Consider the following 13,494-nt stretch of genomic DNA (forward strand, 5'->3'; position numbering starts at 1 on the left):
TGATGACAAAATCTCAACACCTAGACAGAAAAGTGTTCCACTTACTAGTTCAAGTTTTCCATCTTTGAGACGAATATGGGGATCCAGTGCTACTTTTGGTTTGTTCCCTGAAGCTGCCCTCTGACTAGAAGATGAAGAAGGTGCTAAAAGACAGTAAAGCAATCATTAACAAATGAGCATTGAGGGGAAAATTATACATCTACAAGGAACCTCAGAACAAAGCTGGGAGTCGGGACATTGTCACTGCACCAAGTACACTGCAATTACAGATGGACCAACAGTGGAGGCCAAGATTTTTAAAGGAAATTTGTGTTCCTAAGAGACCAATTTAAGGCACTTTATAAGAAACCAGATTTTCAGAAGGTGGGCATGCAGTCAGTAGTTAGACTCCTTAAAGGGCACTTGGATGTGAGCTTGCAAGGTGATTCTTGGAAATTTTGGGGAAGAAATTTTAGGGGTCCTGGGATTTGAGTGATTTGGATGAAATTCAGCCTGGATCCCAACTATGTCAGCTCATGTTTTTGTTTTATAGAAGTGAGGCCCAACAAGGAAGACTTTGTAAAGACCATTACTGGCCTTCCAGCCTGGGAGTTTTGACACAGACTCAACATAGTGCCTGTTTATGTTTTTGGTCTGATCTTACTTAAGTGTTCACAATTCCCCTTAAAGACAGAATTTAACGCTCAAGGTTGCAAGGTTTCTGTCTGGATGCTGTGCACAGGATTGGCTCCCTTTCTCTAAGATTGGGCAGGTTGCATTATACCTCCAAGGAGTCCACTGCAAATAGAGCACAGGCATTAAAATGCAGTGGGGAGGGGGCAGGAGAGAAACAGAGGGAGGGCACCTTTGTCAAAGAGAATAAGGGATCAGGAGAAAGGTCCAACAGCTGTGATCTACTTTTCATTACAGGAGGAATTTTCAAAAATGCCCACATGAATCAGGAGCAGAAATGCTGCTGAATTTTAATGGGACCTATGCACATAAGCAGAGGTATAACAAGCAGTTTCTGCACCCTGCATGGCAATGACAGTATCTGAGCTAGTGGCTGCCATCCCATTCTTGCACCTGCTCAAAATCAGCACCTGGGGCTACCACCCTGTTCACCCACTCCTTGTTACACTATTGCATATAAGTCACGTAGGAAGTTCCCATCAGGCATGTCTACACAAAACGCTTAACACTGTGCAGTAGCATGCCGGTCAAAAACCGTACTAATAGGCTACTGCACAGTATTATTAGGCTACTGTGCAGTATCCATCACAAAAACATTTTGCAATGGAACTACTGGACAGTAAATGTAGTTACTGTTCATGTAGTTAGTACTTCATTAAGGAAGTACTAAAGTAAATGCACAGTAACTACAGTGCATTAATGAACATGTAGATGCACCCACTGTATATTACTATGAATTTTTGTGTCCTTGCCAGAGCTCTCTGGAAGGAGAGGACTGAGGAAATTTGCTCTTTAGATTACTTGTGTAGGTAAAACCACCACTGCTTCTGAGACACTGCTAAGGATGCTCTCTGAATCCAGTGAGAGCAGAAGTTGCTAAGGTCCAATCCTGTTCACATGCAAGTCAATGATAAAGTTCTTTTGGACTTCAGTGGTATGGAATGGTGCCTTGGGGAGGATCCAATGTCCCATTTCTTTCATCTCTGCAATGTCTGAATCCTGGATCAAAGCTATTGCTATAATTACTTAAAGAAAACTCTTGCCATTTGGAATCAACGTGTGGGATGTTCAAAAGTGTGCTTTAGGAGAACAAGGCTGTGGGACCATGCTCCACAATCACTTGGGCACTTTAGAAAAATAAATGAGTGAATTGTTCTAAAATGACTTGCATGTAAGAAGAGTAGGATTTTAAGGAAACATGAACAGAAGCTGCAGTGGTACAGTCACAAGCACAATCATAATCCTAATATTCATCTGTTCTGCTAATACCAGCAGGGCCTGAGGTAATAAACAGGTTCCCCAGATTGGTCACCCAACACTCTGCTCTTCAGGTTCAAGGGCAGATCAGATCCCCTTCAACTCCTTGCTAATCAGGATTAGCAAGGCTTTGCTCTGTGGCTTTGCTCAGAAACTCTAAACACAGGCAGCAATACAGGCCATCAGGCACTGAGGAACAGCCAGCAGGCCCTGACGACTCATTCAGATTTCAGACTAAGCTCTTGTTCCTCCAAAACTAGTCATTTATTTCCACTTACAGTGATGCCTATTTAAAACTCTGGGCCTTGGCAGCATTTGTAATATTCAGTATAGAAACAATATGCATAGTGAACTGCCTTAGTTGATTCACAAACTGAATTTTCCTAGTATTAGGGTGCTGCCTGGCAGCCCAAATGGACTCAGGGTCCTGCTGTGCTAGGTGCTGTATAGAAAAAGAGTAAGAGAGACACCCAGTCCCAAACAGATCACAGCCTAAGTACACAATACAGACAAAGGGGCAGAGTCAGAAAAAACACCTAGAAATAGAGTTGTCTGAGGTGATACAGCAGATGAATGGCAGATCTGGGAATAGGATGCAGGTTGAGTGACACACAGCCCCAGGTCCTTTCCACTAGGTTTCACTACATCATAATAATGTTATTTGGAGACACTCCAAGTAATAATTAACCCACATCAGTCAGCCTTGGCCCTCATCCCCTCACACCCCCCTTGCCAGTCCAATCACCTCCCTGAGATATAATCCACAGCTTGTCCTGAGGGTCATAAAAACAGATCCATGGCATTACCAGTGAAAGCAGTCAGAGTCCAGAGTGAAAGGCCCTTCAGAGAGAAAATCCTCCCTGCAGCTGTCTCTTATTTAAGCCAAAGGATCTCTTTGCACACACCTTTGTACAATCCTATGTGCACAGTAGGCAAGGCTCTGCCAGGAACCTTGCCTTCACTTGGGCAAAGGTGCATTTTTTGCTAAAATATGGGAGCTGATATGTGCTGAAGCTCTACATGGACATGCTCACATGTTTGAAAATCATCTATCTGCCCACACGAGGGATTTGCTGCATACTGACTAACTTTTGGTAAGAAAAGCCCAGCAGTGTTCCTAGAGTGGACATGCCCCTCTCATCTAGGGAAGGCACGTAGTGCCATTCTGAAGGTTTCCCAGTGGGTCACTGACAGTATACACATCTGCAATTTCCATTGACTTCACTGGGCATTGTGAAAACTTGTGTGAACTCATCCCAATGTGACTTTACCTGTCATCACATCAAGTGAGGGCAGTAAATCTTTCTGAAGAATGGTTTATGTGTCAGGAAAAGAGACATTTATGACCAAGACTATTTTGCAATAGCATTAATTCAGTACCATGCTAATTATGCCCAAGGAATCTTACTCCATATGCATGTCTGTCTCCAAATGTCCGAGCAATTTGACAACATTAGCTCTATCATTCAAATGCACAAATGGGCAAGGGCATTCATAGTGACAGATAAAACATTTATTCCATGGGGAAATAAAACCAAGAACCCAGCAAATCAGATGCGCTCCAGTCAATGTTATTAATTTTCATCTGCTTTTTTTTTTATAACTCAAATACAGATAGCCAAGGGGCCCAAAATGCCCTTGGGAGAAGAGTTTTTTTGGCTGGGAATTAATTATTTAAGCCACAAATGCCTGAAGATAAGCCAGAGAACTTGCCTTACATCTTTCTCAAAATCATCTGCATCTTCCACTCATGCACAATATCTGCTGAAAACCTAGACCTTCAGGTCCACATTTTCAAATGGTCACACACAAAGGAGCAGGTACATTTTATCATGTGACTGAATATTGCCCTTCAAATGTTTATTATGCAATTAATAATAAACCCCTTTGGGATTCAGAGCTAAACAAAGTGGACTTCCAAGTAAAGCTATTGAATATTTTTACCAGTTCTGTTTTGGTGTGATCAGGCTCAAGCTCAGGATACGTCAACCAGAAGCATAAGGATGGCATTCACATTTCAGACTAATGCAAAATATTAATGTGAAAACAAGCAGTATTTTGTGGGCCATCTGCAGAGGGGAAAATACAGCTTAAAAGAACAACATTAACCTACATGTGAACTGTGGATACCTTAGACAAGTGTGACAGACGTAGCAGTTATTCAATCACACATTAACTTCCTCTTCATGGACAACTGGTGGCAGCTAATTTAGCTCAATGACTGTAGAACTGTGCTCCTGTTTGGGGCTACCTAGGGCTTTGTCAGGAATGGGGATTTTTTTTAAATACTGTTTTAGTTTCTAGGTGTTATTCACTCCATCAGCGGGGCTGCCATCTGTTAAGTATGATGGGGCCACCTGGCCACTGGAATGATAGCAGAACCATGTGTCATAGTCTTTGGATAATAGTGAAGACATTTCATCACAGAATGGAACCAATAGCCTAAAGTTGAAAGGCAAAACATCCCTGAACCACTCCAGCAGCCCTGGGCTTATATAATGCCTACTGAATAAATTACCCTAATGGATCAGGCTCCATGACCACAGTGTTAAACACTAACACTGTTGTACATATATTTCAGATTTTAATTCTGTTCTCTCAGACTGGCAGACTGTGAGCTGAACACACTCTGCCACCTGTACAAACAGAGCAGAGAGCAACTAAGCAAGGCTCTTACCAGATACAGTGAGTTCTGGTGGGCAGATATCTGGTGATGGAGAAGGCACAGGAAAGGAGGTTTCATGTCTGTTCTAAATAAGGAAGACAAAAAAAGGAGACAATGCTGAGCACAGCAAATAACGAGCAAAAAGAGGAACTGGAGTTCAGTAGGGACCATCAAAGCCCCGTCACTATGGAACCAAGTTAAACCATCCCATGCATGAAAAACAAAAGCACCAGGTAAACCTCTTGGGCTATGGAGAGAGCATGAGCTAACATAAAGGTGGACCAAAAAGGAGTTCTGGCTCAGGAGGATAAGGCCTCATCTTGGGTCTCTGTCAGGGCATTGAACCCATGTCCGTTAGTGGAGAGGTTCTCAAACTGTGACCCGTGGACTACCACTGGTCCATGAGCTCCATTCAGGTGGGCTGTAGACCACCACTGGTCCATGAGCTCCATTCAGGTGGTCCGCAGAAAGGTTGTGGAACAATCGAGACTATCTGCACTTGGCCCTGCACTTGATTTATTTTTGCTGATGACGCAGATCAAGGCCGTTTTGATGATGATGCCGGTGCTAAAGAAAATAATGTTATTTTATTTTTATTCATATTTAATCCAGAAGTGAAACGTGTGGGGTTTTTTTAAGTTGGTATCACCCTACTACACTACATACATAGCTTTAATTGGCCTCATTTTTTAGCTGTGTATACATGGTTTTCATTGAACGCAATTCAGCTAACCTATCTGTATTGTATTTATTGGTCATTATGGTCACGTGGAAAGTACTGACTGTACCAGAATCCAGTGCTTTTTCAAAAAATGTAACAGTTGTCAGTCCAGTAAGTAGGACAGTAGTCAACCCCCAGAAACGGATTTGTGGTTGAAAATGGGATATTTGAAAAAATAAACAACAAATAATCAAACCAGTGACAGTGAGATCAGCGAAAAGTTCAAAGTCAAGCATGAGACTACAGCAAGCTAACACATATCTGCAAAGAACATTTTGAGTGCAGACCCGTGTTTACCAGGAAGCAGTACGAGTAGAAGTACCAGTAATGAAAACACACTGAAACACCCAAAAATGGTAAGACAATACAACTCAAGCTATACTAATTTAGGCTTCACGTGGATTGGTGAACAAGACGAACCAAGGCCACAATGTGTGTTATGCTGCGCAGTGCTGGCTAACGAAAGCTTGAAGCCTGTACATCTCTGGCATCGTATGGAGACAATACATGCTGCTTTCAAAGATAAACCTCCTGAATTTTTTCAGCGCAAACTCAATGAGTTGAAACAAAAGAAAGTAACAATGTTTGGTCATGCAACAGTAAATGTAAAAGCCCTGGAAGCTTCATATCCTGCAAGCCTTCAAATCTCCAAAGCGGGGAAGCCTCACACTATTAGGGAAGAACTCATTCTGCCTGCAGCTAAAGAACTTGTGTTTATATTGTGTGGAGAGAAGATGGCAAAGCAGTTAAATTGAGTGCCTCTTTCAAATGACACTGTGTCGCACAGAATTCAGGACATGGCAGCTAATGTTAAAGACATTCTTGTGAAACGTGTGAACAGCAGTAGGTATTTTGCATTGCAATTGGATGAGACCACTGATGGAGACCAATCCTCGCTGGCAACCCGCCCCGGATTATGATGCATGCTGTTGGATGACAGAATATCTAGCCATGTCCAGCCATACCTTTTGCATCTACCAGCAGACAACATACACACAGATGACTTAAATTTTCACACACAAAACTCAGACTCATCAGGAGGCTGCATAGAAGGCCCAAGGCTTCTTTGTTATGGAAGGAACCTCCAAGAAGTCTTGTACAAGAGGCAAGAATTTTTGTGGGTGATATGTTTTATTGGACCAAGCGCATGGTTTAGGAAATGATTGTTTATTTCCTGGTCCATCACAGCTAGAATATCACTTCAATAATAAGAAGCCTTATGTCATTTGCAAAAGGGTCATACAGAGCACTGCATTAATCCAGGAAAGAAAGGGAAATGTACGGCTTTAGCAGATTTGCAAATCTGTCTAAGGGACTGAGCCACATGATTCCCAATGATTGTGCAGCTAAATCCCCTAGTCACCTTTAAAATATCTCTCTCTCATTTCTGGGGACTAGGTCTGGTACTGAATTTGAGGGTGTCCCTAGAATTACCCTAGTCAAAAGTAAATTTGTTTTTCACTTTTGACTTCTGAAAACAAATCTGAACTCTGGACTCCAAGGCTGAAAGCCCATCTCAACTGTCTTCAGCACAGACTTAGATGGTCAGGGATAAATCCGTTGGTATCCTGAACCAGAGCCAAAAGAAACAACATTCTAGATATAAAGTACCAGAGTCCAAACAAGAGCAAACAAGTCCATGTTGCAGACTTTATAAACAGCTAATCTGGAAAGATTACCACAAAATCTATAAAAGTAATCTCAATGGAGACAGAGATCATGGGTTTGGCATCTGTGGTCTCATTGAACTACGGCCTACCTCAGGGGACCTCACGCGGACCTTCAGTCTGCAGGAGCCCAGACCATTCCCCATTGCTTTTGGAGGTGATGAGTGGATGCTGTTGGGAGTCGAGAGTCCAGGATGTAACCATCCCCTTCCAGGAATAAAGGCCACTTCTGTGTTTCCCTCATGTCTTAAAAATAAAACATTGTGTTAGTGCTTAAAAATATGCATACTTAAGTTTTCAGAAATTTCCTAATGGCTATAACTCCGTGCTAAGTTTGCTAAACCTGCATAATGCACAATAATATAGAAAAGTTTTCACCCAGCAAACTCATATTGGATCTCAAGTTCAATGGCTGAGCCTTGAGAATGTCTGTAGGATGAGAGACATTCACTGCAACATGAGGACTAACAGATTGGAGAGTTCTCCGGAAATGCCTGAATGTGATGCAAGATGTTACTGTCTTGGATCCACAGGCAGAAACATTTTTGTGGAGGATTCTCTGCCTCACCTAAAGGTAAGTGCTGGGGGGAGGCTTTGCACCATGTAATGGAGGCAGTGACCATTAGGGGGTGGGGGCTGTGGCAGAATGCCATCTCTATCTCTCCCCAAATTCTGCTATTAGGCTGATGACCAATCTGGCAATTTGGTTACCATGGTCACTGCAGAGGGCAGACACCTCCGGCCCCATCAGCTTCAGGTAAACCTGAGTTGTAACCTGAGCTGGATACATTCCTGAGGGAGGGGGAAACCTGCTCCCTCTGCCTAGGTAACTGGCCTCACACACCTGGGGGGAGGGAGGGGGGCTTAAACTCCCTATTGTTCTAAGCAATATCATCGTGACTGGGAGGGGGCTAGAGACCCTGCCAGTCTACCCAGCAACCAGAGATGCATTTCAAATTGACTGGCTGGCAGCCAACAACTGCTGGCCTTCATTGGATTAGGTAAATGAGGTCATAAATTCTATATAAGGTAAAGACTGCCCAGAAAGAGGAGCAGCAGCCATAATGAGGACTCAGAAAATCTGAACCATCTGAAACTTGCTCTCTCTTGAAACTCATGTTTAATGAACTGCTTGCCTCCAGAGGGAATCTCTACCTGCCTCTGGATGATACTTGTGAGTAAGCTACTTGAAATGTAAAAAGATGTATAGCTTGCAGTAACTCAGATGCGTAATCAAAGGCTACCTTGACACTGTTTGCTCTAAGGGATTTATCTGATATTGCTCTACCTTGTACCCTATTCCAAATCTACTCCTTGCAACCAATAAAGTTCTCCTCCATGCCTAGCATGGGAGACTTATTGGGAGAGGGTCTAGATTAGGCCTTGGGGTCCCCTTGGTTTGACTAACTAAGGAAGACCACTATTTGTGCTTTAGACTGAGGGAAGCACCCCAAGTTCTTGCAGTAGGTCAAGTACCCTCAAGGACTACTAGCCCTGTGTTTCCCAGGGGGCACAGGACCAAGATCAGTCCAGACCCTGGGTGGTGGCGGCATTACCCCCAGGCTTGTGGGTGTGCTTCAGGAAGGGGGGCAGCCAGACGTGAGGCACCCCCAGGGAGGCACTTGGAGCCTAGAATTGGGTTGAGCACAGTGAGGCGGATGGCTCAATGCAGCAGTACCCCCTGCTGGCCCGCCACATGGGCAAGAGAGATGGCTCCCTGCGAGGAGAGAGGACATGGAGGTCTCTGGCTGAGAGAGCTAGCTGTGGCTGAGGAGAGGAGGACCCCAAGAGATTTTCAGAGGAATTTTTGAGGGCTAGGTGGTAGTGTGAATGTAGGACAACGGTTCTGTCAGTTTTGTTTTACCATACTTTGCTGTCAAAGCATTTGAACACTTTTTCTTTTTTATATAATTTGTTCTTCCTTGTAATAAACCCTTTTGTTTTTCTGTTGCTTTACCAAAGTTTCTGTGGTAAATCAGGATTTTTGAGCAAATTAATAACCGGGGCATATCTGTTCAGCAGAGTGGGGGGAACAATACACTTACACAAATCCAGTGTATATTTCTGGGAGTACCCTACATTCCCAGGGTTCTGTCACAGTCCCATGCACTCAAGACCTCCTGATGTGAAGGCACTGAGAACTAACAAGATGTTTCTTGCAAAAAAAAAGAGTAGAATGATGTGGACATCTCCTCCCTCACCCTCAGAAGCACCACAGGGCATGACCCTTATTGACTGTAATAGGACATGCTTTTTGGACACAAGAGATTTATTCACTTGGGCCTGTTGGCACTTGCCTACCTGAATTTGGCTTTTGCAATTATTTTTCTGGCCTCTTCATATGTGCTGCCCACCAAAGAGTCTTTATTGATAGCTACTAGCTGATCACCTGGACGGAGCCGCCCATCCTAAACAAGGAGGGAAAACAGCAACATAGTATCAAGTTTTATCCACAAAGATTAATATATCAAAAAAGATGCACTTCAAAAGCTTATTACCTCATCCCCAAAGCAGGCTTCTTCACAATAGTTGGAGTGTTCAGGAGAGATTCATATTTTACAGATCAATGAAACTCTGCATTGCTAACTTACCCTGTAACAGTCACCCTCCGGCATAAGCTCTTGAACATACACCATGGGACCATCTGGCTTATTAGATCCACCACTGATTGTCAACCCCAAGCCAGAGGATTTTGCTATGGAAATGGTCTGAATTGCTGATTCACTGGAGAAGCTACAAGAAACAAAAATGTTAGCAGATAACTTAAGACTGGTCGATTTTTATTTTATTGCACGCAACTTTTGACTATCTCTGACACCGTATAGCATTTAGCAACTCAGCATCAGGGCTGAACTAAAAGTTCTATTTGGCTTGGACTCCTGAGTGCAATTCCTTGGCCTTCTCCCAGAAAATGAGTAAAACCCACAACTTAGCAACACATTCCCCTCACTCAAAGATAAAACATTCTAACAACATCCATCTCTTGAATCATCATTCTAAGCAATCTGATGCTTTAAATAATCTTTTAATTCCCTGACAACTTGAAATACAACATGATAACCATACAGTCTGCAGACCTATGTAATTGCTATAAGACATAGCATCTTTTCCTGAACAGTTCCATAGTTTTTAAATTACATGGGCATACAACCTCTGCAGAACACTACTAAGAAGATCTAAAAAGCAGCTGCATACTCAAATAGCCTCTTCACTTATACTGGTCAGAAGGTAAATTTAGAAAAGCATACTCCAAGAGAATGATTTGTAGTTCTACATTATTCTACAAGCCTGGGGGTATTAGAAAATATTTTTTCAGGAAATGAGGTACCATGGAATACTGTAATCAAAAAAGCCCATTGGATGCTACAACTGGGACAAAAACAAATCACACAAGATGGATGTTAACCACATTGCTCAATGTGCTATTGGAAGGAGCTCAGACAGTATAATGAGGTGGGCAGTATAAGAATCTATATAGACTCCAACAAAACAGAACAAGTTACACTGTCCTCATGTAGTAAGGAGCTTGGTGCTCCTGCTACTTTAAGGGAAGGCAGGCTGCAGGTGAGGCAGAGGGCAGTCAAAGGAGCCACATGACCCAGAAGTGGCTGGGCTTGCAAGATATAAGCCCAGGACTTAAGCTGGGCAGGTAGCCCTGGGAAAAAGAGTTCTTGAGCTGAGAAGGGGAACCTCTGATAAAGCACTCCAACTGTGTGGGGGGGTAAGATAGTTTTAGGGCTGGGGAAACACTGCTGGTTTAGGAATTGAGATTGCAGGAGTGGTGGAAGTCTTAACTGGCCCAGGAGCGGAGTCAGGTCCTGTGGGATAGGGGCCAAGGCTGAGGAGCAGGGCCACAGCTGCAGAGAGATGAGAGCAGGCAGGGTCAAGGGCCTGTAGCCTGTGCAGGGTGAGAACAAACAGGCCCAAAGACCTGTAGCCTGGGAAGGGTGGAGTCAGCTAGAGATAACGAGGTCTGAGCCCAGGACCAGCAGAGGATGCAGACCTAAGCCCAAGAGGAGTGAAACTGTTTGAGGTACAGAGGCCTGAGCCCAGAAGGGGCTGGCATGGTTAAAGGAACCAGGGCTGGAGGCCCCAGCAATAGTAGAAACCATTCTACGTTCAGGGGCCTGCACTGATTGGAGTTGACACTGGGGCTGAAGACCCACGGATAAAGGATTGACTGGATTGGATGATGGAGTTTAATACCCAATGATTAGTAACATGTGCAAGCCTTGGGCATGGCTAAAAGAGGAGATGAGAGCAGGTACAGACAGAAGTGCAACTTCCAGCTGTAATTCTGCAATGTGTTTTGAGTTACAGCGTTACCCCAGACCAAAAAGAAGTTCAGTGTTGGTTCCTAAGGTGAGGGGAACCTGGCTGCCAGCTGGGAACCTGCAGCCAGGTTCCCATACCAATGGCCAGGCCTTCTGCCAGTGCTGCTGTTTTCAGAATGGGAAAGGGGAAAGGCAGTGTAGGGAGCTCATTCTTGGGGCTCCCCAGCTGGTGCTGAAGGGTGGGGTGGGTGAATTGTAGCTCCCCCCTCCCACCCGACCTAAGAGGGGCTGCAATACACCTGCCCCACCCTCCGGGGGGAATAAAAAACATCCAGACTGAACTCCCTTTGCTCCCTTTTCCCCTCCCATTCTGAAAACAGCAACAGCCTGAGAGCTCTGCAGACACAAGTTACCAAAGAGGCTACATTTTGTAACACCTTTATGTAATACCTACCTAATGAAGGGTCAGATTTTCACCTAGCTGGCCATTTTTGAAGCTATTTACATCCATGCACTTATGTTTGGTCACAGTTATAAACTGCTTTCTGCGGCCAGATCTGGCAAAAATTGACACTTCTGTCTGCACCTCTTTATCTGGATACCTCATGCAATGAGGGGTCAGATTTTTACCCAAGTGACCATTTTTTAAGATATCTGCAGCCATGCATTTGTATTTGGTCATGGCTATAGACTGCTTTCTATGGTCACTTCTGTGTGCACCTGAGGAAGCCACATAATTAGCCCTTAAGGCAATGAGCAATGACACCTGTGTTCACATGTATACTCTCGCTTGCGGCGCCCTGGGGCAGCCTCCCTTTTTCTAAAGGCATAACTACATCAAGGTGTGGCAGAAAAGTGGAAGGGGAGATTGCCCGAAGAAAGTAAAAGCAACAAGGGATGAGGGGGCTCCAGGGGCATCACAGGGCCACTCCTGGGGCAGGACCCTGTTACACTGGGTTATAGTACATTAGTACACACATGCATCATTTCAATGATCTGAGATCTCACATGGTCCAAGTCCTACTGTCCCTTCTTCCAGGAAGTAGTGGTTTAATGCCAGGTGACCCTTTGCTTTATTTCTAAGATGTGGACTAGCCAAACTTTGCAACCGCAGCTGAATGCCATAGCACCCAACATCCATCATCTACAAACAAGGGTATAAATCCAGGCCACTGTCTTTGCTGTGGAGTGAAAAGTGTTAATTGTGGAAGGTGTCCAGTTTATCCAGAAAGGCTGTCAAGTACATGAGCTGTTCTCTCCTCTCAAAGAGTGTCTCCAAGCAAGCAGCTTAAAAGCTTTGGTGCCAAATATTTCTCCTCTGCAAATCCCTAATAAAGAGGTGATACTTTGCATGTTGTGGAGTTCACCTGCCAAGAGAATGTATTGTGTCTGAACTATGGACCTCTCCAGCAAGGGACCTCTCCAGTAACTTCATAGGAATTACTGCTAGTTTACATTTGTGCAAGCACAAGCAGCAGCAGGCAGACAGTAGGGCTGAGACCCTAAAAAAAGGATGATAATGCACTACCTAAGTTCTGGAAGGTTCATCACTATCAGCCTGGACACCTTTCTCTGCAGATAGAAAATTCTGATTGTTATTTTTAAGCTCCCTGTTTTATAAAATACAAAATGTACCTAGGACGCCATAAGTGCCACATTCCCACATAGTCTCTGGTCCTTGGGCAGTTATTCCTCCTACTGGGAAGCAGGATGAGGTGTTGAGGGTTGTGTCTGTATTCAGCTCTCACAGATGTGAATAACTGCACAAGGGACAGGACAGTATGGAAGAAGGACCATGGTACTGACCCTTGAAAAAGAGATTCTCAGCCATAATGTTTAGGCTAGTATTTGTTTCAGATTCAGATTCTGCTGATTTGGGGGACAGTGACATGAATCACTGTCCCAAATGGATTTGGCTAATTCTGATTCGGAGATTCGGCTCCTGACGAATCTCCGAATCACCCAGGCCCATCCCCAACCCACTCTCCCAGCCCCGGCAATGGCTGCCCCACCCGCTCCAGCTCTTGGCTCTTTGAAAAAAAAGCCCCCGCTCACCAGATGCTGCCAGGAAGGGAGATCACCACTGCCCCCCACTGCCCCATGCTGCGTGGGAGCTCTGCCACAAACCCCCTGGCCCCCCTGCCACTGTCCCAGCACCCCCACCCCACCATGGCTGCCCTGCCTGCCCCAGCTCCAGCCCTTTAAGGAACCCCCCGGTCCCAAAAAAAACAACCCCAG

At 44.5% G+C, this 13,494-nt stretch overlaps 1 protein-coding gene across 1 annotated transcript in view; it reads right to left on the reverse strand.

Moving 5' to 3' along the window:
- The window catches only part of LOC112550233 (syntaxin-binding protein 4-like), a gene marked incomplete at its 3' end in the record, with an annotated part of 93,979 nt that overhangs the window by 20,110 nt on the left and 60,375 nt on the right, over nt 1-13,494 (reverse strand). The window contains exons 9-13 of the mRNA XM_025203591.1: nt 9,574-9,715; nt 9,284-9,390; nt 7,075-7,228; nt 4,607-4,679; nt 46-143 (exon numbers count right to left, since the gene is read on the reverse strand). Coding sequence (XP_025059376.1) covers nt 46-143; nt 4,607-4,679; nt 7,075-7,228; nt 9,284-9,390; nt 9,574-9,715 — 574 coding nt within the window. The remainder of the gene's footprint in view (nt 1-45; nt 144-4,606; nt 4,680-7,074; nt 7,229-9,283; nt 9,391-9,573; nt 9,716-13,494) is intronic.

The sequence above is a fragment of the Alligator sinensis genome, unplaced genomic scaffold (genome assembly GCF_000455745.1).
Source record: "Alligator sinensis unplaced genomic scaffold, ASM45574v1 scaffold404_1, whole genome shotgun sequence".
Classification (NCBI taxonomy): domain Eukaryota; kingdom Metazoa; phylum Chordata; order Crocodylia; family Alligatoridae; genus Alligator; species Alligator sinensis.